A 25,757-nucleotide genomic window follows, 5' to 3' on the forward strand; every position below is an offset into this window, starting at 1 on the left:
TCTGCTGTTCTTTTTTTAATTTTTGTGTGTGTGTGTGTTTGTTTTTGTTCCTTGCCCAGCCCTGACAAGACAAAAGTGACAACAACAGGGCATCTGAGAATGATCCAGGATGGAGACGAGGGCGTTTGAAAAGTGAACCTCTTGGGACCAGTGTGAATCAGAGCTCGGTAATCCCTAATCCTCCATCCGTGCATGTGTCACATGATCGGCGGTATGCATTGCATTTTGTTTGCATCTTGGAAATGCTCAACAAATATCTTACACAATCGCTCTATCAGGGAACATCCATGTTTTATGCATCATGAATGAGGTAGTCAGGAAAAAAAAAAAAACAGCATCGTGATATTGTCACTTATTTATTTGATACAAAAAAAAGAGATTAATTACACATCGGCGTGACATCACGTCATATCGTACCATCGTCATCCCCGCCCGCCCGCCCACTGGGGTGTCACAAACATCAGTGTCGGTTCTGTGGCTGGGCCGTTGAAGAACTGAACTTCACGCAGACACCCCAGCGTGCCACCTGGAACCCAACCAATCTATAATAGGCGTTTGATGGTTCTCATACTGGGGTTCCTGCCAGCTGTCGCTTGGAGGGACTGCAAAATAAGTTGGAATCAAAAAAACAAAACAAATTGTCTGTATGAAACAACTAGTGACAGTATAAAAAAACAAAAACAGTAAACACATTACTCCCTTCCTAGGCTTGGGGCTAATTAAGTGTCTTGATAACAAGTGACATAACACTTGAAACCGGACTTTTCTGGATAACACAACTTGTCTTCTTTAGGAATTTGCATATTCCACAAGAAAGTCGTTTATTTGTAGAACAAAAAAAAGCATTTTTATTCAACAACAGTTCTATTTTCTTCGCTAGTAGAGGCTTCCTTTAGAGAATAAAAGTTGTATTAGGGTTGCATAAGAATGTCGTGGGAAATTCATTTTTTTTTTAAATGGGACTTTCGGATCACTTCTAGACTACTTTGAAAAATACCATTGATGCAGACTGGTCCTGTCACAATAATCTGTTTTCTTGGAATAATAGTATGAAAACAGTTTTTTTTTTAATGCACTTTGTTGGGTCAAATTGGCCCGAGTGATGGATTGGTCCATCTTTTCAATATTGCAGCAGTTGTAATGGTGTTCCTTTAGGGATGGCAGTTTATTGGGTGGGGTGGGGGGGTCCCCTGCACCCGAAATGTTTGAGAACCCCTGATTTCAAGGAGTAATCAACACACATCCAAACGTATACGAAAACACTCCGTGTGTGTGCGCAGGCAAACAAAAAGTTTATAAAAAAAAAAATTAAAAAAAGAACATAAACAAGGCTGCTCCTGGGTTAGGCTTGCAGCACCGGACACGCAATCATGTCCCTCCGGTACTGTTCCAGCCACTTCCTGAGCTCCGAAATCCGGTAGCCCTCCGGGCCCCGGCCACCCTGGTAGACCACCCTCTGGTCACGCACGATGTAGAGTCTCTCGAAGTAGGCTCCGTAGGCGGCGTTGGACGAGTTGTCCATGTTGTCCACCACCACGCTGCTGCCGGGCACCCGCGCCAGCATCAGGCGCGCGGCGCTCAGCCGGTCCTCTAGGCAGCGGTGTTTGAGGATCTGGTAGGGGGCGTCGGAGCTCACCCAGCCGTCAGCCGGGTGCGCCTCCTCAATGTAGACCACCACGAAGTCGGCGATGTCGCCGTATTGGCTGACGACGCGCTGGAAGGCGGCCAGGCGCGTCATGAAGGGCGGTCAGGAGCAGCTGCCGAAGTTAAGCACCAGCGGCCGCGTGCCGCGCATGCAGTCCAGGATGCGCACCGGGCGCCGCTCGGGCATCAACACCACCTCCGTGTTGGGCGCCGCGCGTCCCAGCCGCGCTGATTTGAGCAGGTCCAGCTTTTGGCCGTACCACACGGCTCGCAGCGACTCCAGCGTGAACATGCGGTTGGAGTCGGACACGCACAACGGCGGGTCGTCGGCGCTGTGCGGCCGCGCGCCCATCTGGAGTAGCACCTTGCGGCGAATGCACAAGAAGTCCAGGAGCCACAGTGTCACGGCCGCGGCTAGAAAGCGAGGCACCAGTAGCAGAAAGAGGGCGGCGTGCTTCAGAGCTCGCGCCAGCTGCACCCCGCCGGAGTCGTGCATGGTGCGCGACGAGGAAACGGACTCTACGGATCCAAGATCCAAGGCGGACGTCAGTCGCCTCCACACATTTGGAACGGAACTCTCCCGACGTGCGCGCGCCCTCCTTTTATATGGCCTGCACCGTTTAAATCATCTCCGCCCACTCACATGGTGGGGGATTACCTCCTCTCACCTCGTTTGCACTAGTTTGCGCGCGCGCGCGCGCTTTTACGCATATTGTAATCACCTTAATAACACACCCTTTTAGATCCATATTCATTACATTCTGTTCTCTTTCCCCAGTGGATGGTGAAGAAAGAAGGGGGGGGAAAAAAAGAAAAAAGTTTGACGTCAACACCAGCTGGGAGCTCCTTGAAACAAGTGTAGGGACGTTTGTCAACGCTAGACGGCGCTGGACCCACACACACACAAGTGAAGGTGAGTGAGTTGGTGCAAGCGAGATGAGATGGTGTGGGCGATTCATTCACGGTTTGGAGCTCTCATTAAGAAACAGGAAAGTGTGCTCAAACATCTTGTTTGCATATTGTTTTATTTTCATCGGAATAAAGGGTCATTGCCAGCTTGACTTGCAAATGAAATTCAAATAGAGGAATGTGAAAGAAATGTACGAGATTTACTTATTCATATTCAATTGGTTCCCAATAAATAAAAAATTAGAATATTCGATATTTCTTTTTGCAATTTAATTATTTTTAAACAACTATGTGCAAAATAATGCACTTGTGTGTAACTATATTCGGCTAGATTCTTTTTTTTAGATTAAATAAAATAAACGTGATCCTTTTTTGGGGGGGGTTACCAGAATATTCAATTCCGTATATTAGCTGCTGGTTTTTGTAATAAATGATTGCATTATTAAAACATATTGAAGTATTAACAATGCCATGTAATTGATGGATCAGATACATTCTTAGCGTTGCCTGGCCAGACCCCGTTAAAACCCACTCACCCCGGCCCTCCCCACCTTTTTTTTTTTTGGTGACATCATCACGCTCATCATCATGTTCTCCTCTCCCACTCCTTTCCTTGCTCGTTCCCTCCCTCCTTCGCCAGCCACATGTGAGGCATATGCGTCATCGTTTGCCTCCTCCGCCGAGCAGATGGAAGCAGAGTGTGTTTTTGATGAAACGCTTGTCAAGGAATGTCGCCCGGGCATAAGAAATGAGCACAATTGCCCATATGTACGTTTGATACAGCCACACGATCGTATGCAAAGTCGGTAAAAAAAAAAAACCCAGAAGATCTTTTCAACTAAACACCACAAAGGATATGGTCCCATTGTGTTTTTGTTTTTCATCGTTGGGTAATATGTTGGATAATAGCGGAAATTAACATGCCATGTTTTCAATTGTTGACCTCCGCCGATAGAGCAGCAAACTGTGTACCAGATGAAAATGGAAGCTTTCCTGTATAGCGCCACCTGCAGGACATTTTCCTCTCTTGGGGGGGAGGAATGTTGCTTTTTTTTTCTTTTTTTTCTCAAGAATAGCCAGCCGCCTTATGAATAAGTCTCCCGAGCACATTATGTTCGATCGCTTAAGCGCACGTGCGCTCGCCGACACACATTTAAATGCACTCACAAATCAAACATATATAAGATGTTGAGTCTTTTATATGTCTCACACAGTCAAGATATTCCCTTTATGAGTAAGTAGGAAATCATTTTTGATTGGGGGGGGGGGAAAAGATTCCCTCCCATTTGATGCCGCGTCGTCACCTTTACTTCCCTCACGAGTCGATTGGACGAGCGGGTCTTTGTGAACAAACAGTCGGCTTAATTTTTATTGATTATTTTCCCAAGATAAAACTGTCGGAAGCTTTCTTTCATTAGATGCTGGCGGGAGACCTGCATGGGTTCATGTGAGGACATCCCAGAATAGTCAAAGCAGGCTGGAAAGAGCCTGCAGCAAAGCACAAAGTGTGGCAGCGGCCCAGCTCAAACCATTAGACTGGATTGTCATATTGAAGACGCCGTGCGTCCACACACACTCACATATATGTGTGTGTGTGTGTTTTGGATGTCATGGAGTTCTACTGCCATGATACCCGGGTGAGTCAAGTCTGCAACTTGTGCCTATTCATGGCCCGTCTGCTCGCCAGGCAACGTTTGAGTGGGTTTGTAGTTGCTAGGCAACCGTCACGCACTCCCGTATGGGTATGCATCACCTCGCATCGCCGGGGCTGTGCACGACCCCCCCCCCCCTCCCCCCGTCTTCTTAGCTGCGTATGGCAGAGTGTTCCTCGACTCGATTTTGGGCTCGCTTCGTTAGCGGCTAGTTCCGAATCTTTGTTGATGCTTTTTTTGTTGAGTGGTGTCAGGTTTTGACCTCAGGTAACGTTCCATTTCACTTTCCCTCGTGGGAATTTGGAAATGTCCCAATTCTCTTAACTGTGAATTTTGCATTGGCGCTCACTCATGTATTTTCTTTGTAGTTGTTTTTTTTTTTTTTCTTTGGAGCGAAGGCCACCTCTCGAGTGAAGGTTCAAACAGAGGGTGATATGATGTCGAGTAACACGGGAGTGATTGAATAGTTTTGTCACATGAGGCCGGGGGGGGGGGGCAAGAGTGTCAAAACTTTTTGGACTCTCACAGCATGTTGCTCAAAGCGCCCGACAGGGATGCACCGGGGCGGATTTGGGAGAGACGTGCGCAATCCGAGATGTTATCGCAGGGAAAGTTCCAGCTTGGCTGACGCACATTCTGACCGTTGACATTTTGGAGTGAATCCGTGTGACGGAGCAACGGGCATAACATCACACATGTCGTGGTTGTAGGTGTTTTGATATTTTGGGTAGACAGTACGGGTGTACCTAATAAAGTGGACAGTTTATCACAAGACTAACCCTTAAATGTCTTCTTAACATACTTTAGCGGAGCGATAAGTTCGGGACAAAGTGTGCCTACGACAGCCTTTATGTTGAAGTTTATGAAGTTGATAAACTACTTGAAAGTCAATCATTAGTTGAAAGGGAAACCACGTGGCAATGAGTTCAAATCTACCCGGGCCGAGACCAACAAACACGCTGACCTCGGAGGGATTCGCTACGCGCCGATGAAACGACAATTCAGATAAACATCAACGGAATGTAGTCGCAAAATGCTTTGTTGTTGCCAGTTTGGAAATTTCCCAGCTTACCTTAAAAAATCTGTTTGCGTTCAGTTCAGCGGAAGTCATTGGTGTTTTTATGAGCTTGTTGAGTGATTGCAAGCACGTGAAGACGTGTTCTTCTGGCGAGGACACATACACGCAGGTTCAGTTGGTTTAGTAAAATCCCGGACTTGCTTAAGTGATGCTTTCACACTCGGCCGTGCGTGATGCGACCCGCCGCTTTTGTTGCTCACTTGGTGTTCCTTGAAACGTCGTCATCTTGTCAAACAGAAAGTGAAGCGCTAGATGTTGTTTTGTGTGCTAGGTTCAAAACGTCAAGCAGATAGCCTTGAAGAACCCGATAAGCTCGCAGCTTGTTGATTTGGTGTCAAGTCTTTGTGTGTATGTTGGGGACTTTAATTTTGCAGGGTTCACTCGATGAGTTATTTGTGTCAGTGGGCTTCCCCCCCCACATTGCAGCTGTTGCGACAGGACCGCCGTCATTATTTTGCTTTTGTGCGTGTGACCTTTTGCTCCCTATGCATCACTGAATCCGGCCAGTACATTTTGTTTGTGAGTTGACGTTACGCAATCGTTATCAACCTCGTAAGTGGAGGCATGTGAAGAAAAAAACGGGGGGGGGGGGTTCCTTTTTGTGGTATTTCAAATGTACATAAGCTTTATTTCGACTTTCCAGGGATTTTAGTCAAGAATTGGTGGTTTAGGGTCACAGCTAGTCAGGTATGAATTTATGTCCTCCACCTGGGTGATTCATGGGTGTGTAGTTCTTTTCCAGCTGTGAGCAGCAGGTGTTTTCAAAGTGTGACTCATACGAGGAACACGTCTGCCATTGCAACACTTCTGCTCTGCTCGCCGCCGTCATGTTTACCAGAGCGCCGTGTCCTAGTTTTCGGAAGCAAAAGACGTGTTTCCGCTTGTTGCGCCACTCGAACCCGTTTGCAATTGTACCAGCTCGTTTCAAACGCATTTAGACCAAGCCGTAAAATCGCCGTCCAAATTGTGGATTGGAAACGGATGTGTGCTGATGTCTATCAGATTTTTCCGATTCTTCCTGTGCTTTCCTCTTGAGACCATTCCACAAATGCAAGATATCATTCGGTCATCAATCATACATGCACAGCAGACACCTGCACAATAACATCAACATAGTTCAAATTGCTCAAACCATAAATCGATTATGATTCAATAACAGGTCTGTGTCTGTGAAAAAAAAATCTGCCAAAAAATAAGAATCATTTATTGATTAATTTGAGAATCAATTAGTTGCCGATTAATCGACTCACCTTGATGATAATAATAATAATAATAAACATCGTGTGGATTAAACAAATAAAGGCAAAATAAAATGCCGCAAAAATTTGATCAATTATCTTTAATGTCACATCTGTATTGACGTTAAGAGACAAAATAATCATTTCGGCATTTGACTGCGCCATTTCGCAACTTGCAAACGTGCCCTTCCTTGGAGGTTTTTCTTTTGCTCCTCGGACTCGTGGCTTTCTTTGTCTTGCCAGTGTCCTGTCCTTTAGTGCACTCTCTCCTTTTCATATCCTGTCCTCGGCTCACCTCGCCGCCTTCTCGGTGCACCAAACACTCACATAACTCAGTGACGTGACGCAGTGTGTTTGGTTTGGCATTAGCGCTGAAGCTATGCGAGTCATTTTTCCTCGTGGAATTTGTCTCTCGAATTACTCGACAACGCTCGATCGAACTTTGTACGTTCGGCCGCCATAACTGACTTCCCCAATGTCTTGTCCGGCGCGATGCCATGATCACATGGCATCCACTCAGCGCCAAAGTTTTTTTTTTTGGGTTGTGTTTTTTGTTTTTGGAATCCAGAGACTGTCTCTGAGCCAAAGCTTTTGAGGACACGACCCCAGCCTTTCAGGTCTTTTGCAGGATGTTGTCCACGCAGGGGGGGCGACCAACTCGCCTGACGTGACCCTGAGAATCTGTAATAATAGGCGTGTTAAATAAGAGTCTTTAAAAAAAAAAGTGTGTAACTGATTATAGATAAATAATATCTTTAAAAAAAAAAATACATGTTTTTAACTGATGATACAATTTTATTTTGTTATGTTGAATTTAACTGAAATTATTTTAGTATCATGCATTTTGCTTACCTAACTAATCTCATTCGTGTTGTCTTATATGGAGCTTTGTGACATTTATTTGAACTCGAGTCAGTCAAATTTGATTCCCTGCTTCCTTACCCTGTAAAAGATATTAGTAAGAGTTACTGAAGATGGCTAGCTTGACAACTTTCTGGTACGAGGTCGCCCTCTGTTGGTGAGGAGTGGCAAATGTATCCACACTCCTGTAGGAATATATATATATTTTGTTTTATTAACAAAAATTCTCTGCTCAAAATTTAAAGTTCGCTGCAAATGAGCAATACGTTTGTCACATGTAAAACATAAATTAATTTAAGTGAAAAATAAAATAAACATAATAAAGTTAAAAATAAAAGAATAAGTTTAAAATAAAAGAATAATAGAAAGCTTTACAATGACACGTTTTACTTCTATAACCAGGCGGATTAACAGTAATACCAAATAATCCCCCGGTATTAATTTCCTCCGGCATAATGGCTGAAAACCAAATATTTGGATCCTAGGACCTTGTTAGACACATAAGAAGCACGTTTCTGCTTGAAGGTAATCGGCTCGGTGTTGGGATTATCATTGAGCTAAAATTGTTCCAGTTACTGACTCTAATGAACACTTTGCAACAGCGTCAAGCAAAGAAGCCCAAACAAATGAATTTGGTCAAAGTCACGAAATATTGTTCTTTGGATGCCGAAAATTAGATTGAATAATTCCCGTACATTTGTTCTCATGACCCCACAAAGACATTCACGGGAACGGGGGGGGTTTGCTTCTTACCGAACTCGAGCGACAGTTGGGACGCTTTGGCCACAAAAGACTTTAAGTAGGGCATCTTTTTTTAATTTGGAACGTTTACAACTGTTTGGTGATATTCAGCGAATACCATCTCTGATGCTACGCCTGCTGTGTGTGGCCTTTTGTACAAGCTGGAACGTCCGCTCGGGTGACCTGTTTACTCTTTTGCTACGATAACTAATAAGCGGGCGAGGGGAAACGGGGGGGGCTCCTGTGTCCGAGTCCTGATATGAACTTTACTGTACGCTGACTATGTTAGCGCGTAACTCAAAACCAGAGTCAATACCGATGAAAGAGTTAGCGGTCATTGAACTTGTCCAACCTTTCGAAAGAGCTGATTTCCACATTTGGTAAATTATCTTTATGGTTTTACGTCGGACGTCGTCATTAATTTGTAAGCAGCAAAGACGCCGACGAGAGCAAAGGTCCGACGGTGGCAATTATGCAAGCGTAAAGAGCCCCACGGAGGAATGTCGGCCATTATTCTATCCAACATCCGCCATATGTCGAATTCAATGCTTCACAAGCCATGAGAAAGTGCATTGTTTGTTTGTTGTGGGCTAAAGTTGGCCTTTTTACAGCCCTCTCTCAATTATAAAGTAGCTGTTCTTGTTGGACAAACACGGCGACGATGGACAGCATGGGAAGAATGGCGTCCGTGCGTAATTGAGCGTCGTAGCCGGGACGAAAACACCGCTCCATGATCTGATAGGTTACGCAATTAATTGGGGCCCGACTGTTATTTTCATGTCAAGAGGAGGTCGGCGTCAAACGGCGGTTTGAGGCTACGCTTGACAAAGGATTGTAGGACACAAGGCTTCTTTTGTAAGGAAGCCCAATGTCCTCCCAATGTGTTTGTTTTGAATGCTAGACCATTGGACTTGGAAGATAAAATATAGAAATAGTTTCCATCGTTCAGGATATGAATTTTTAGAGATATCAAGACCGCCAAAATGGCCGTCTTCCTGTTCTACAACAAGCCCAAAATGGCTTCTTTCAAACAAAATGGCTGACTTCCTGTGTCACTGAGACTCTTTTGTCCCATTTTTTGTAAATCATGTAACTGATGTTCATGTAACTGCTGATGCAAACACACACGGTTAGCAGCAAAGGTTAAAGGTCATCCTGCATAGGCAGCTCAGACTCTACATGTTGACCTTAATCTAGATTTGGGACAAAGAATGTACATGGTCACCTTTTAAGCACGACTTATCCAGTTTGGATTACTCAACATATCAAGCGCTGAGATCTACTTAAAGATCACCTTAATTAAGCTTAAACAACAACACGACTTTTGTTGAAGTTTTTTTTTCCCCCCTCCTTTTCTAATTAGCCAACTTGAGCCAGGTCACTCGTGAACATGCAGTGTAGTTCTACATATTGTTTCTTGTTTCTTGTTTCATCCGTTGCTCCTTCTCTACATCTGTCGAAGATGTGAAAGAACATCGTCGTCATCGACATTCCAGTCCCGTGCGGATTTTCGCTTGAAATGTGTGCTCGCCCTTTTCCGCACAGGACATTAAAGCACTCGCTGAAGAGTACAAGCTCATTTGGTATTCCACATGCGGGAAGGATCCTCCGTAGGGTGTCGGCGTGTCGGCTGTCAAAGGCTTTTTCCACAGCCGCTCCGCGTGTTGCTCATTAATGTCGTTCCTTGCATAGATCTTCTCCCGTCTTTTCTGAATCCCGCTTGATGTTGACATACGGGATCTCAAGAGCTTCGGATGATGATTTTAGATTTCTAAGGGGAATGGTTTACAATCTGGTGTATCTTTTTGTGAAGTGAATATGCGGATGACTGCATTCAATGACTCGCTCGCCTCCTGAGTAATCGCGTGCTTGACAAAATGATATCCTTCACTCCCATCTGCTTTCCAAGCTTCCTCCTTGACGCCATGTCAGGCTTCCGTCGGGGTCCGGGGCCGCCTGAGCCGCGGCGAGTTTTTACCCAGCAGCACACGTCACCGCCGTGAGAGCGCAGATGTCCCAAAATAGCCCAGACGCCAATCGGCGTGAAAAGGCCGGACTGGAGTGTTAGAAAAGGACAGATTGACGTACAAGCGTTGATGCGGACTAGGCGGAAACGACTTGTTCACATGGTTGTCAGGCGTGGTCGTTATCAGCACCTTATATTACTTTTTTTTTTTTTCCCCTCAGCTGGTGTTCTCTGCACAGCTTTAATGTGAAGACGTGATGTCAGCATGCTGGTTGGAATGATAATGATCTCACATAGCCACTCAACCCATAAAAATGCCACGGGTGTAATTTTTATTACGATCGTTAGCATAGTTGTGACCAAACAATCAGATTTTTTATTTTGGAGGAGTGAGGCCTTGATTTGTGCATATCTGGAATAATATGAATTAAACCTTGTTAGTTTACGCGTACGGTGTCATTTAAATCAAGTGACCGTACTTGACGTAAGATCGTTAATACTGTGCAGGGATCTCGTTTACTGTGTGCTATATTTTGTCGCCAAATGCGGTTTTGACTGGAACGTTATAATTGTCATTGGAGCGGTCATCCCCGTAAAATACAAGGTCGTATTTAATACTGAAACTTGCAAATGCAATTTTAATTTCAATCATGAACCACCACTTGAATGTCACCTTAAAAATTTAATAACTTGACCTTCAAAAAGATCCTACCCGCTTGGACCACAATCACTAGAGTAAAAACAATTCCAGACACCGCCACAAGAGGGCGTACAATCCCCAAGAAACGCCAATGAATAAATATTTTGAATGAACTTTTTTAAGTCGAGGAAACGCTGTTTTGATATACAACAAAATTACCAAATGCCAATGCATTAGATTTTTTGATTCAAGACGCAAAAATACTCCCATTCACCAATAAATATAGTTACACATACATTTTAATGTGCGTGTTGCAGCTTGTTTTTCCCTAGTCAGTTCTTTCCGGCCAAGAGCCACAATTGGCAAGCCGATAGCACCACCTAGAGGCCACCTTGTTACCGCATAATGTTCAAAAAAACAAATTTAGTCTGTTTGATAAAATAATACTTGCCACTTTCAGAGGTATACAATATGTTTGATTGCTATTAGGAGGGTCCTTGGAAAAATATCTCAGCTGTACCAAAGTTGAAAAATTCATTCCAAGCCCACCCGAGGTGTCTCCGTGCTGTCCGGCTTGGCCTGCAAGAGGCTCATGAAAAGCTCGTAGGTGACGAACACCACCAGGTTGACGGGGAAAGCGCGCAGGCAGTTGATGCCCAGACTCCGGAAGAAAACGCCCACTCCCTCGGTGCGTATGGTTTCGGCGATGCAGTGCACGAAGCCCCTGTAGCGCCGCGTCTCCCGGGCGCCGTCCGCCTGCAGCCGAGCCTTAATCACATCCATGGGCGTGCTGATGGACCACGCCACCGTTCCCGCAAAGCCCCCGGCCAACATCACTGCGCTCCACGCTGCAAGAGAAGACCTTTTTATACAAAAATCTGATTTGGGATTTTCTCTATCAAGTCTTGCACTCTACCTGGCTTCTCCCTCCCGCTCTCCGTCAGCCATTCACAAATGGTGTTGTAGGTCAGAAAGTACATGGCGAACCCGGGGCCGTCCCTCAACGCCAGTGGCATGGCCCCCCGGTACAACCCCCGCAGGCCCTCCTCCTTGAGGATGCTCAGCATACAGTGGACCGGCCCGCGGTACTTGGGCTTGGTCCCTCGCCGCAATGACTCTGTCTGACACTGGAGGCGCACTTTGACAATGTCACCGGGCGCTACCAGCAACATCTTGGCGAGGGAGGAAAGGAAATGTCATCTATTTATTTTCTGGAGCCTTATGACTGTCCAGTCACGTACCTGCGTTATGCCGCCCACCATCCCTGAAAGAAAAACCTCTGGCTTGGTGCTGGGGCCTTGGGCGGCCCCTCGCGCCTGCTTCAAACACTGCAGACAATTCCTGTAGGTTCCGAACGCCACCGAGGACGTGACGGAGATGGTCGCCATCGGTAGCGACATGCCTTTGAAGAAGCCGTGCACCTGATGATGTCACAAAAAATAGGATTGTACACATATGTGTTGAAAGCATCTTTTTCTCTTTTGCAGATATTTGACTTATTTTGGGTGACTCTGGAATATGGCAATTGTAAGCGGACTGTGACAGGATACTCATCCATCTGCATCGAAATGGTAAGGCCTCGAAACGTTGTGTCGTGTACCTAATGAAGTGGCAATGTGCGTATATTCTCACCCCTTCTTTGGAAAACGTGGTGGCGATACACTGCCATATTCCCGTAAACTGTTTTTGAGTTTGGATCCTGACCTGGAGAATTGAATGAAATGATTTTTACACCTAATTTGAAATCATATATGCAAGTTCCAAAAAAAAAAAAAAAATTTAGACCGTGCACCTTGACGGTGTCCAGCGGGTATCCCACAGTCATGCCGCAGGCCCCTGCGCAAAGAATAAGAGCATCAAACATACACAGAAATTGACTTTCATAAAAATATGTCGTCGACTCAACGTTTCTAATAAAAGACTACGGAAGCCCTGGGGGTCAATTTACAACGTACAAACCGGCTTGCCTGGTTCGTTCAGTATGGAACATAAAAGACAAGTACCCGGACAAAAATAAGCTGCTACTAATTTTTTTATTACCTGTGTATGAATTGATAACTACTATCACTGTGTGCACTGTCGATGATGTAAAACGGACAGATAACGTCATAGACAGTGGCCAGCCACCGGCATGTGTAAACTGTTACCTGCCAACGAGCCGGACACGAAATCGGCGATGTGCATCCTGTCAGCATGTCAACAGAACCCGCCGTGAATACGTTCATGGGTGTGCCGCCATTCTTGTTTCCAGGGTTGCTCTCTCGCCCCACGTTCACGTAACCAACCTTGCAGAATGACTGTAGTGTAACATCACGGGGCGGGGTCTCGGAAGGCGGTGAACCATACGTCACTACAATTTCCGGGTTTAGTCGAACGACAAAATAAAAAAAGTAATCTTGTAAAACAAAGTGCTTTACTGATAAAGAATTTATTTTGGAGACATTTTGTTGAAGTAATTTATTATCCTTGCTCCATTTAACGTCACATTTGGCCCAAAAAGAAACTTTACATCGCTCGTGACGTTGTTTAAGATCCACCCCTTCTCCCCTGTTGGCCAATGGCAGGCTAGAAAAATGTACACAAACAGAATGGCGGCGTTTGATTGGTCAGAAAAGCTCCTTACGATACTTCCCGGTACGTTGTAAATCCAGGAAACTTTAGTGGTTTACAGATGTTTGTGTGTGGATTGACATATACGTTTTCGAAACAAATAAACAATTTCCCGTTGTTAACTAATTTCCTAGAAGTATCAACGAAACACGCAGGTGTCGGCTTCGTTCCAGCCATTTGATTGGTCAGAAACCCCCAAACCCCACACTGACGTAATTCAAACCTGTGGAACACCCCCCCCCCCCCCCCCACTCCAAATGTTAGCCAATCCCAAATTGTAAACATTGATACAAGCAAGGCGTCGGCTTCGTTCGCGGCCTCTGATTAGTCAGAAAGATGCCAAACTCCTCCCCCTTCGCAAATTGACTTCCTGTGACGCTCACTGCTCCAAGGCAACCTCTGAGAAGCTTCGGACACACGAGCTGTCAAGCGCGCTTCTGGGAGGACGAAGAGGTCACGCGGTAGTTGTATTAGAAATAAAACACAAAATTACAAATTAGCATTCGAACGTAACAGAGCCGTGAAGGAAGAAGGAAAGAGGATCCCCTGCGGAAAATAAACGTCGCTCCACTTGCCATATAAATAGTCTGTCACGGGGGTTGTCATCATGTGCGTGGGCGAGTAAGAAGTCGATTAACTGGGTGTGAAAAATAATCTAGATTAACGTGTTTTCCCTTGAGGCGCAATTACTCAGAGGTGACTCGAGCGGTGATGGACTTCGTGGCTGGCTGCATTGGCGGTGAGTGCGGCTCATCTCTCCCCCCCCCCCGTTCAGATTACGACTAAATGCATTTTTAAAGAGGAACCGCGTCCTGATTTGTGGTCCGGGAACCTTGAAGATCCTCAAAATGACTTCCATCTCTGGTGTTTGTGAAGGGACTGGTTTGACAATGAAATAATCATCCTCTGATTATGCAGTCCCACTTAAATATTGATAGGGAAATAGCTTTGAAGCTAATATTGCTTTATGTTTACTTTGGCTTTGTCCTTTCCAATGCGAGATCACAGGAAATATAAATGAAATAAGAATTTTGTAAAATTGATCCAAATGGGGAAATTTGTAATAATATGAGAAAAAAGTAAGTTCTATGTGTCTGACATTTTTATTTGATAAGAAGACTGCCCTAAATCTACATTATAGATTTTTTAATATCACATCTAGTTACAATAATTTCCCCTTTATTTATTTTATTTATACTTCACCTCCACTTTCACTCTTTTTTTTTTTTTTTTTTTGGTCCGCCTCTTGTCTCTATTTCACACTAGTAGTTGACATGAGGTCGCGTCATTTGTGTCAAACACACACATGCTTGTGTTCTTTTCCTGGCAATCAGCTGATGGCCACCCTCTTTACACATGGGTCATGTGATCAAGCAGCTGCTTATGTCAGATGAGCTTTCGGACATTTGTTTACAACTATCGGCTTTGATTCGTCTGACCTCCGAGTCCCATTATGAAAGACTTTAATCATAAAAGGCTTAAACTTGACTCAAGAAAAAAATGATGGTTTCATACTTATTTATTTTTGTGGTTTGTCCTCAGGTGCTGCTGGAGTTTTAGTTGGTCACCCATTTGACACAGTGAAGGTAGGAAAGAACCTTTATACCTATTTACACACGAAACAATAAAAATATATTCAAACTGAAAGAAATAATATTAGACAGTCATCAGTATGCGCGTTTGTTTTTCCTCAAGGTCAGACTCCAGGTCCAGAATGTTAATAAGCCTCTTTACCGCGGCACCTTTCACTGTTTCCAGTCGATCATCCGCCAGGAGTCGGTATGTACAGTGACTGCTAATTGTTAATTCTTGAATATCGCTGATACCAAGTACCGATACCGCAAGTGATTGATGCGTCTTCTCTGCGCCTCTCGCAGGCGTTTGGTTTGTACAAAGGCATCGGCTCTCCGATGATGGGCCTGACCTTCATCAACGCCATTGTGTTCGGCGTGCAGGGCCAGGCCATGCGCGTGCTGGGCCAGGACACGCCCACCAACCAGTTTTTGGCGGGCGCGGCGGCCGGCGCCATCCAGTGCGTCATCTGCTGCCCGATGGAGCTGGCCAAGACGCGCATGCAGATACAAGGCTCGGGCGAGAAGAAGTCCACCCGGAAGGTGTACAAGAACTCTGTGGACTGCCTGATACGCATTTATCGCCGCGAAGGCTTGTGGGGGATCAACCGGGGCATGGTGACCACCTTTATCCGCGAGACGCCCGCTTTTGGCTTCTATTTCCTAACGTACGACGTGCTGACGCGGCAGCTAGGCTGCGAGCCCGAAGACCGCTACATGATCCCCAAGCTTCTGTTCGCCGGCGGCATGGCGGGCATCGCCTCGTGGCTCTCCACCTACCCGGTGGACGTGATCAAGTCGCGGCTGCAGGCGGACGGCGTGGGCGGGGTCAACCGCTACGCCGGTATCGCCGACTGCGTGCGGCAGAGCGTGCGCAAAGAGGGGTACATGGTGTTCACGCGGGGACTCACGTCCACGTTGCTGCGCGCCTTCCCCGTCAACGCCGCCACTTTCGCCACCGTCACGCTGGTGCTCATGTACGCACGCGGGCACGAGCGGGACGCCAATGAGTGCGAGGCGCCGACCCAGCCCGCCAGCCACCACCCTCAAGGTCAAGCTCAGGCCCAAACATCCGGACTGTGAGTACTGTTGCGACACTTTACAGCCTCGCAAGCTAAAGTCCAAATCGCTACGAGGGTTTGTTTTATTTACTTCCTTGACTAGATGTTAATTAATGACAAATTATGGACATTTTATTCAGATTTTAATCTTGACCGAAATTATTCTTGTATTGAATTATTTTTCTTTTAACCGGTTAGTCTTCCTGGCCTTACTGAGGACAAAGCACTTTGTTGTCTGAGTGCATGAAATTGTGATCGCAGCTAATTGTGTTGATAACAATCATAATAATCAAGTGTTGTTTGACACAAGGGAACAAAAGCGCTTTAGAAATGCACAACTTTATCACGTGACGGAGCGCGGAGGGACCGATGACCAAAACGAAAGGGTACGTTCGAACTGGAATGTTTCTTTTTGGTTGCCTGCGTGTTTTTGACGGCAACGCCGAATGTACGGTATTTACACTCCAGCATTTGATACTGTCGGAACTTTAATTTGACCTATTTAAGATTTTACTGTCTCACGTGCTGCTTTTTTAAAAAACGGAATGCTGGATTTGTCACTGAAAAAAAAAGCTATGCAATAAGCTGAGCATCAAATCAGATATGTTTTATTTATACTGTCAGAATAGTAGAGGAAAAATAAGTGTGTTCATGCATTTAATGATAGCAGATTATTATTCCAACTTTATTCTTGTTATAAAAATTAAGTTATTGCTATAATTATATTTGCCATATAACTTTTTTGCGTGTTTTTGTTTTGGGAACCTATCTGCTTTATTGCCTTGCTCCTTATACGAGGCGGTTGCTATTGGTCAAAGATTTTTTTTTAGTCTATGAATATCACAAATGAATAATTTCAATATTTTATTGCCTCATGCAGTTGGCTGTGAGTTTAACTTAAGACCCGGATATGATGTATAATATATTTTCTTGTTGATATGAATAAAATACAATAAATCAAGTCACCTTTTTATTACACATGCAAAATAACACTGATTACATGATTTGGTTTGACCGTGACAGATTCCAACATATGATTGCAATGCTCCTCCTTCAGGTAAGATGTTAACTTTTTTTGTGCGCTTGATAGACAAGAAGAGAACCTGCATTTTTAATAAAGTAGGGTGCTCATGATACAAAATTAAACAAATGATCTGCAATGACTTTATTTTGAGTCTATTTCTTGGCCGTCTGCAGACGCTCGCTCACATTCTCCCAGTTGATGACATTCCAGATGGCCTTAACGTAGTCAGGTCGGACATTTTTGTATTGCAGGTAGTAGGCGTGCTCCCAGACGTCGATGCCCAGGAGCGGGATGAGGCCTGGTGAGGGTCACAGGGAGCTTAGAAAAGAAGTATTTGATAAGATGAGGGGGGGGAAATAGATGCTGCTGACCTGTGGTTCCTTGCAGGGGATCCTGGTTGGCGCAAGCGGCGATACTAAGTCGTGCCGCCTGCTTGTCGTAGCCCAGCCAACCCCAGCCTGAGCCTTGAACTGCCACCGTGGCAGCAGACATCCTCTCCTTCATGCTCTGGAAGGAGCCAAAGTCCCGCTGGATGGCTGCCATGAGGTCCCCTGACGGAACAATGCCGAAAATATATTTGGAAGCTTTGCATTTTTTCTCCCACATGATTTTACCCGGCAATAGGAAGCAAATTGGCTTATGTTACCTTGTGGCTCACCCCCACCATTGGGAGAGAGGTTAGTCCAGAAGATGGTGTGGTTGATGTGACCTCCTCCGTTGAATTTGAGAGCAGGCTGAAGGGCCACCTGTGTCGTCACGTCTCCTAAAACAACGACCAAAGGGGAAAAGGTAGTCACAACTTGTACTGAACTAGCCAAATATATTCACTACCTTTTGCCAGCGCCTCCTTATATTTCTCCTCGGCCACGTTGAGGTTGTTGACATACGTGGCGTGGTGCTTGCTGTGGTGCAGCTGCATGATCTCGGCGTTGATGTGAGGCTCCAGGGCGCCATAATCGTATGTCAGGTCAGGAAGCGTGTGCTTCTGTCTGTAAACCTGCTGGACGGCTTGACTCAAACTAGCAGCACACCTGAGACAGGTAAAGTGAAGCAGATTTGATTTTTTACTATGTTGAGTGCTGCACAATAACATTATTTGGTCAATCATTTTGCTTTTAAGCTTTATGTAACTCATGGCAACTTAAAAGTGACTTCATTCCAAGTTACGGGTTTGATTAGAAAGGAATTGGCACTAGATTATCCAGAATAGTACACATACGTTACCTGAATACATTTGAAGCGAAATACTTGGCAGTCAAAGTGCGTCTTTCAAAATAAGTGCGCAACAAACTAACTTAGCCAGTAGCCAGGCAGCTTCAGTGTGTTAGCATGTGTTAGCTTTGTATAAGCAGCACAGCAGTGTCGCGCCCTGGCTAATTCACGGACACTGTTCACCAAGTGCACATATATGGCTGGGAAATGATTTTTGCTTTACCTGCGTATCTGAGCAACTCTGCAGAGCATGTTCGCGACGATGTTAGCAGAACAGAGGCTGCTTACTTAACTGAATGCTTTCAATGACTGCCCTTGAACTCAAATGCGTAAGTTCGATTTGACAGCAGCGTGCGACCGTACCATTGACATCACGTGGGGGTGTTCTTTGAAATTATTAGGCGTGAAGTTCTTATGTATAGTTTAAATTTACACCCAATTCAATGAGCAGTATTAAACAATGTCAATTTTAAAAAATATTCTTAGTATTTATAAAATATTTGCAAATATTTTATACACTTAAAAGGATATAATCACAAAAACTACGATGACGACAGAACTCCAAAGATCGTATGTATCCTAAAGAGCTGTCTGTTCTTCAAAACACGACCAACCGGACAACAAAAACCTCTATCTAAAATTGCGTGTGAATAATTAAGAGTTGACGCAGAATTTGAATGCTTTGAAATTAAATGCTACATAGTTAAATTGAGAATGGGAGAGTTGATGTTATAATCGTTATTTTTCCTCAATTTATGGGGTGGGGACCAGGCTGAATAAACCGTTTAACCTTGGATTAGTCGATGGAGGACTGCAGAAGAAGGTTTGGGGCAAATAATAAATGAGATAACAAAATCTGGATTTTGGTGCATCATTAGCAATTAGAATTAATACTTGTTCCGTGAAACTCAGTGAAACTTCCATTTTGTGTCCCAAAACGTGTGGAAAGTGATAGGTCGTGTTCGGTTTTCTTTTCTCTGATACACCCCCCCCTCTCTCCTGTACTCTTTGTGTGACTCGGCAAGAGCTCGTCGCCATCCAGCCGCCCGCCTGGCTCGTTCGTTCCATTCGCTTCTGTCCTGCCCCTCGCTCAACAACATGACGGAGCTCCTCGCCTAAATATCAACTCGCTTTCGACAACCCGCCGTGAAGGAATCTTTCCAGCCGAAACGCCTGGAAACCACCGCCGCAAACGGGAGGTGGGGGGAGCTGGTAAGTGGCATTTGAAGGCCCCGTTTCGTGCAGCTCGACAGTCCGCTAGTTTGAGGAAAAGGAGCGAAAGGGAGGGAGTCGTTTCCTTCACCGCCATTTTGTGATAACAAGGTGCCCGAAACACAGGGCGAGATTGATGTGTTATTGCTTTTTCCTCGGGGAATTATCCAAACTACGCTTCGCGGGGTGAACATAATGCGTACGTTGGAATAGAAGGGGGCGACGCCGTGTGCAGTTTTAGCGGGCGAGCGTTAACGTTAGCTTGTTGTGGCTCTCGTGCTAACTGCTAGCCACCACACTCGCGAGGCTACGGACGCTCTGTACTAGCTGGGTAGCTTCATTTCCCCTTTATCGTCTTGCTTCAAAACAACACATTTGAAATAAACATGTCTAAGATCGTAACGATGTCTTAATGTTTTAAAAGCAGTTACTTTACTATGTGCCCCCCCCCCCTCCCCCCCGTAGAGTTCACAATGACCAACGAGGAGCCTTTGCCCAAAAAGGTGAGCTTATCTTGTTTTATATAAATTAACTACTACAGTTGTAAATCTAATATTAACTCCTTTGTTGTCTTTTCACCCAGGTTCGCCTCAGTGAATCTGACATGAAGACCTTGACCCGAGAGGAGCTGTGCACACGGTATATATACACACACACAGTCGAGTTTTGGTTCCTTTTGGTACAAGCAGCTCATTGTTGCATATCTTCTCTTATTGTTAGGTGGAAACAGCACGAGTCGTATGTGCAGGTCCTGGAGTCCAAATATGCAGAGCTTTGTTGTAAGTAAGCATACTCACACACGTGTGTGACTCCTGATGGCCAATCATGCGTGAAATGTTTATAGCTGAGACTTAGTTTCTTGATGCCTTTGCTTTCTTCACTGGGCCCGGCAGCCAATGACGTACCGGGCCTGAAAGAATCTGAGGAGAAGCTCAAGCAGCAGCAGCAGGACTCTGCCCGTAGGGAGAACATCCTGGTCATGCGGCTTGCCACCAAGGAGCAGGAGTGCACAGTATGTAAATTTTTCTGCTCCTATTAATGGCAGCGGGCTTTCGAATGATTTGCATTACAAATAGACTTGGGAACCTTCGAAGATGCTAATTGTGCTTATCTTGGGTGCTGTCAATCAAAGCATGCTTATTGTCATTGTCATTGTAACACGTTATATTTATTAACCAAGTCTTGGTCACGCTCCAGATTTTTGGACTAACAAATATCACTTACAAGCCACAAAGGCAGGAATGCTTTTGATGTTTGCTATGCACTCTACTGATTCATAACGCTGTTTTGTTCCCTCCCCGTAGACGCACATCCAGTACCTGAAGCAAGCCCAGCAGCCCAGCGCGGCCCAACTGCGCTCGTCCATGGTGGACCCGGCCATCAACTTGTTTTTCCTCAAAATGAAGGCCGAACTGGAACAGACTAAAGACAAACTGGAGCAGGCCCAAAATGAACTGAGTGCCTGGAAATTTACACCTGATAGGTAACGACAATCAAAATAACACCACCCGCTGCAACCACCACCTCCCCAATAGAAGTCAAGACTTCTGCACGCCCCCACCAACCTCACTCTCACTGCAGGAACTATGGTGGGGGAAAACTGACTAAAAGCATTCAAACTACCAAAAAAAAAAAAACTGTTTTTGATCTGCGCTGCGGCAGCCGCACGTCATTAATTTTATTTAAAAAAAAAAAAAAAAGAGAGAGCGAGAGAGACACAGTATGGTCAGATGACACTTGTGCCCCCACCCACCGCCATCAAAGGAGTCCGGACTGTTCCTGAAGACTGTCCCTTTACCGCACGGATATGCCGCCGCCCCCACCCCCCCAACCCCACCTGCCTCCTCCGCTCAAAGCAGACAGTTGACAGCTAAAATAGGGGGCGGCTAGCCGAAAAAGCGCAATTGGAAGCCTCTAAAGACAATTGTCGTACTCGTCTAAACGGTGGAACGGGCCACACGTACCTGACTTGTGGGACAGTCTAGACACCACCCAGTCGGAGTGGCAGAGTTTTAAAAAGTAAGACTAGAACTGTGGGCGGAGCCACGACCTCACCCGCAATGTACTTTTGGGTGCACCCCCCCCTCGTCCCCCCCCCCCTCCCGCTCATGGTAGCGTGTTTCCATGTTTTGTGTTTGTTTATTTTGTGCCTTGTTTTCCTATCATCAGCCTCCTTGGCCGTCGAGCGCCGCGTTTTCTCCCCAGCGTCGGGAAACGCGGCGCTCGAGGCGCACGGCGACTTCCCTTTGCGAGCTGTCAATGCAAAAATGTTGTTGAAGTTGATGACAATGTACCGGCCGCCCGCCCGCTTGTATTTTGGCATTGTTGGCTCTTTGACTGTTTTGTGCTGTTGTGTGTTCAAAATTCATGACCTTCCAAAGCCGCCGCTCAGCAAGACATTGAGTTTTATTTGACTTAATTGCTTTCTGGTATTTCTGCAATATGTGGACAGTTTGACAGGGCGGGACTGCAACATGCTTAGGTTGAATACTGTATTGAGGTGACTCCCATTTCATCACGTTTCATACAAGCTTGTTTCTGGTAACGCCGAAGAGTCTTTGAAATACATCGATTTCATTTTAGTCCAGTGGTGTCTTTCTAACTGCTGCGGTTTTCCATGTTGATGACGTTTGATTGTGGTTTTAGAACGCCACGCGAGGGACGGATGGCGCCGCCGTCCGTCTCTAGGATGCCTCTGCCTCGCCATGTTTTTGTCTCCTGGTTCATCATGTGATGTCAGCCTTGTTTCCCTTGCAGCCAGACGGGGAAGAAGCTGATGGCCAAGTGTCGGATGCTGATCCAAGAAAACCAGGAGCTGGGGAAACAGCAGTCGCAGGGGCGCATCGCCCAGCTGGAGGCCGAGCTGGCACTGCAGAAGAAGTACAGTGAGGAGCTGAAGAGCAGCCAAGATGGTAAGAACCAGACAATTGTTTTCCAATCACTTGCCATATTTTTGAAAAGAATCTGAACCTGTCATGCTGGTTGCCCCCCCCTTAGAGCTGAATGACTTCATCATCCAGCTGGATGAGGAGGTGGAGGGCATGCAGAGCACCATCTTGGTGCTGCAGCAGCAGCTCAAGGACACCCGGCAGCAGCTCACTCAGCCCTCTCAGGGAGTCTGCGCAGGGCCCAGCAGGACGTCAGCGATCACCGAGCCGGCCGTCCCCATGGAGCAGGCCCCCTCCTCGGACCCTGCCGGCAAAGACTTCGGGCGGGTGTCCAACGGGCCCAGCAAGGCGGCCGCTTCCCAGAAAGGCGGCGCCGCGCCTGCCCTCTACCGGGAGGTCAGCAGCACCGACGAAGACTTCGCCATGTCTCCCATGGCGTCCAGCCCCGGTGAGGCCGAGACCAAACTGTCCAACCACTCGGAGGAGGTGTCGGGGAGTCACGGCGGCGGCGCCCGGAGTGGGGCGCCGGCCGCTTTGAGCGCAGGCTACGAGAGCGTGGACTCTCCGACGGGCAGCGAGACCTCATTGACTCAGCACTCGAACGACACGGACTCCACCACCGATCTCCACGAGGACAAGGCTGCTGCCCAAGTCAGCAAGGGCACCAGGACTTCACGGCACGCTCAAAACGGCCTGGACTCCACCGCAAGCGACGGTGCCGTTTTGTAATGTACCCCTGATTTAAAAAAAAACAAAACAAAAAACGTATGGTCTTTTTTTTTTTTTTTCTACAGAACAAGATGACAAATGCATAGTGTGTAATACAAGCGTTGCTGTCAGGCACTTTGTTTTCCTGCCCTTCCCCTTTTGCTTCTTGTGAAACACATTTGGGAACATTGGAGATGGTTAATGTTAGACGCAATTGAGCGGATGTTTGATTTAAAACAACACTAGTATGTTTCAGTCTGCTGTTCATTTCAGTTGGCCACTCATCCACTGTTTTAACTTGTCAACTTCAACAATTGTGGCATAAACATCTCACTTAGCTATTGACCTGTGTTCATATTTTTTTATTTCAATTTTAAAATTTCATTTAAAAAAAAACATGTTCAAAATCTTCTGTGAGTAGTTTCTATGAGATGTTCATATTCTGACTTCAGTCCTTTTCATGTACTGACCAAATACAAATAAAGGATTTTAATACAAAGGGAACAGCCAGTTATTACTCTTGATCAATACATGAAACGTATGACTTGCTAAAAAAAATAAAATGTAGCTTTTCATTTTCTTTTAACTATATAATAAAGGTATATAAATAAATAATTGGTTGCCTTAGATCCATATCAGCTCTACTACTTCCACGACACACGGTGGCGCTGACGTGCTGTCCTAGTCAGGTAATAGCGCAGAATTGCACAGAATCAGCTGCTGTTTGCACGGAACAGGAAGTAGTGATGTGCATTCCTGTTCATTTAAGTGAACCGAATCTTTAGAATCAATTCACTCAAAAGATTTGTTCAAACGAATCGTTCAACAAATCGTCGCCCCCACACACACTGATACTTTTTTTTTTTAATACTTCAATATATAATAATTTAATAATTCATATACACACCTAATTATTGTTATCCAATATATCTACTGCAATTTCACATTAGATTGCTGGTTTGAAATTTACTGTTAATATTATTATTATTATTATTATTATTTGAATAAATATTTATGTTAAAATTTGTCTGGTGTTTTATTCCTTATTTTGACTCTTTTGGGCATGAAAACAAAAATCTGACATTTGGTTAACTGCTTTATATGACAATATGTATGTTTTACGTTGTGTAATAGGTCTTGGTGTCCCCCAAAAGAGCACCATGACCATGATTTTTCCCTAATGAAGTGGCCTGTGATTAGGTACACCTGAAAATGGCGGTGTACCTAATGGAGTGTCCTTGTGACGTCACAGATCAAACAGCCAATCAGAAAGTGGGGGGTTGTTTGGGTGTGGCACTTTTCACTTTCATTTAAACTTTGACACTGATTTTTCCCTAATGAAGTGGCCTGTCATTAGGTACACCTGAAAATGGCGGCGTACCTAATAAGGTGTCCGAATGACGTCACTGATCAACCAGCCAATCAGAAAGTGGGGGGTTGTTTGGGTGTGGCACTTTTCACTTTCATTTAAACTTTGACACTGATTTTTCCCTAATGAAGTGGCCTGTCATTAGGTACACCTGAAAATGGCGGCGTACCTAATAAGGTGTCCGAATGACGTCACTGATCAACCAGCCAATCAGAAAGTGGGGGGTTGTTTGGGTGTGGCACTTTTCACTTTCATTTAAACTTTGACATTGATTTTTCCCTAATGAAGTGGCCTGTCATTAGGTACACCTGAAAATGGCGGCGTACCTAATAAGGTGTCCGAATGACGTCACAGATCAACCAGCCAATCAGAAAGTGGGGGGTTGTTTGGGTGTGGCACTTTTCACTTTCATTTAAATTTTGACCATGATTTTTCCCTAATGAAGTGGCCTGTGATTAGGTACACCTGAAAATGGCGGTGTACCTAATGGAGTGTCCTTGTGACGTCACAGATCAACCAGCCAATCAGAAAGTGGGGGGTTGTTAGGGTGTGGCACTTTTCACTTTCATTTAAATTTTGACCATGATTTTTCCCTAATGAAGTGGCCTGTTATTAGGTACACCTGAAAATGGCGGTGTACCTAATGGAGTGTCCTTGTGACGTCACCGATCAAACAGCCAATCAGAAAGTGGGGGGTTGTTTGGGTGTGGCACTTTTCACTTTCATTTAAATTTTGACCATGATTTTTCCCTAATGAAGTGGCCTGTGATTAGGTACACCTGAAAATGGCGGTGTACCTAATGGAGTGTCCGAGTGACGTCACAGATCAACCAGCCAATCAGAAAGTGGGGGGTTGTTTGGGTGTGGCACTTTTCACTTTCATTTAAATTTTGACCATGATTTTTCCCTAATGAAGTGGCCTATGATTAGGTACACCTGAAAATGGCGGTGTACCTAATGGAGTGTCCCTGTGACGTCACAGATCAACCAGCCAATCAGAAAGTGGGGGGTTGTTTGGGTGTGGCACTTTTCACTTTCATTTAAATTTTGACCATGATTTTTCCCTAATGAAGTGGCCTGTGATTAGGTACACCTGAAAATGGCGGTGTACCTAATGGAGTGTCCTTGACTCCATTGACTTATTGGCCACCCCTGCACTACACGAATGAATGATCTGTCAATAATTGGTAGTTTACATTGTAAAGTACACTACCCAATAAAAAAGGGCGAGATTCACTGGCATGATGGCATAGTGGTTTTTAACTTTGCCCGGTGTTCGGGAGACCATGGTTCGAGCCCCACATGAAGCAGACTTTGAGCTAAAGTGTGAATAGTGGCAGACTCGAATTCTCCAGCGCATTAGGTAAAAGCTT

General features: G+C 45.4%; 5 protein-coding genes across 6 annotated transcripts; 2 read left to right on the top strand and 3 right to left on the bottom strand.

The window, feature by feature from the left end:
• Positions 1 to 438: 438 nt before the first annotated feature.
• Positions 439 to 2,198, bottom strand: LOC147042287 (thyroxine 5-deiodinase-like). Its single transcript, XM_085938007.1, has one exon. The coding sequence runs from the start codon at positions 2,138 to 2,140 to the stop codon at positions 1,343 to 1,345; it is 798 nt and encodes a 265-aa protein (XP_085794133.1). The 5' UTR covers positions 2,141 to 2,198; the 3' UTR covers positions 439 to 1,342.
• Positions 2,199 to 2,542: 344 nt separating this feature from the next.
• LOC147042288 (mitochondrial basic amino acids transporter-like) lies at positions 2,543 to 16,932 on the top strand. Of its 2 annotated transcripts, none has more exons than XM_085938004.1 (6): positions 2,543 to 2,557; positions 12,217 to 12,300; positions 14,020 to 14,078; positions 14,882 to 14,925; positions 15,035 to 15,118; positions 15,217 to 16,932. In XM_085938004.1, the coding sequence occupies exons 3-6, from the start codon at positions 14,051 to 14,053 to the stop codon at positions 15,991 to 15,993; spliced, it is 933 nt and encodes a 310-aa protein (XP_085794130.1). In that variant the 5' UTR covers positions 2,543 to 2,557; positions 12,217 to 12,300; positions 14,020 to 14,050; the 3' UTR covers positions 15,994 to 16,932. The 2 variants fall into 2 exon arrangements, with proteins under 2 accessions (XP_085794130.1, XP_085794131.1); XM_085938005.1 differs by lacking the exon at positions 2,543 to 2,557 and adding an exon at positions 4,129 to 4,190.
• Positions 10,759 to 13,048, bottom strand: slc25a47a (solute carrier family 25 member 47a). The gene is made up of 6 exons (XM_085938006.1): positions 12,877 to 13,048; positions 12,522 to 12,565; positions 12,362 to 12,433; positions 11,971 to 12,150; positions 11,646 to 11,901; positions 10,759 to 11,577 (listed from the first exon to the last, which is right to left on the bottom strand). The coding sequence occupies exons 1-6, from the start codon at positions 12,911 to 12,913 to the stop codon at positions 11,264 to 11,266; spliced, it is 903 nt and encodes a 300-aa protein (XP_085794132.1). The 5' UTR covers positions 12,914 to 13,048; the 3' UTR covers positions 10,759 to 11,263.
• sod2 (superoxide dismutase 2, mitochondrial) lies at positions 16,929 to 18,582 on the bottom strand. Its single transcript, XM_085938008.1, has 5 exons — positions 18,431 to 18,582; positions 17,827 to 18,026; positions 17,642 to 17,758; positions 17,367 to 17,546; positions 16,929 to 17,293 (listed from the first exon to the last, which is right to left on the bottom strand). Exons 1-5 carry the CDS (start codon positions 18,457 to 18,459, stop codon positions 17,148 to 17,150), a joined length of 672 nt encoding a protein of 223 aa, XP_085794134.1. The 5' UTR covers positions 18,460 to 18,582; the 3' UTR covers positions 16,929 to 17,147.
• A 233-nt stretch (positions 18,583 to 18,815) lies between these two features.
• On the top strand, positions 18,816 to 23,088 carry wtap (WT1 associated protein). Its single transcript, XM_085938003.1, has 8 exons — positions 18,816 to 19,419; positions 19,885 to 19,922; positions 20,003 to 20,058; positions 20,140 to 20,198; positions 20,313 to 20,431; positions 20,724 to 20,902; positions 22,177 to 22,331; positions 22,417 to 23,088. Exons 2-8 carry the CDS (start codon positions 19,893 to 19,895, stop codon positions 23,034 to 23,036), a joined length of 1,218 nt encoding a protein of 405 aa, XP_085794129.1. The 5' UTR covers positions 18,816 to 19,419; positions 19,885 to 19,892; the 3' UTR covers positions 23,037 to 23,088.
• Positions 23,089 to 25,757: the final 2,669 nt, after the last annotated feature.

Source organism: Syngnathus leptorhynchus, chromosome 18 (genome assembly GCF_054491065.1).
Source record: "Syngnathus leptorhynchus isolate UIUO chromosome 18, UIUO_Slep, whole genome shotgun sequence".
Lineage (NCBI taxonomy): Eukaryota > Metazoa > Chordata > Actinopteri > Syngnathiformes > Syngnathidae > Syngnathus > Syngnathus leptorhynchus.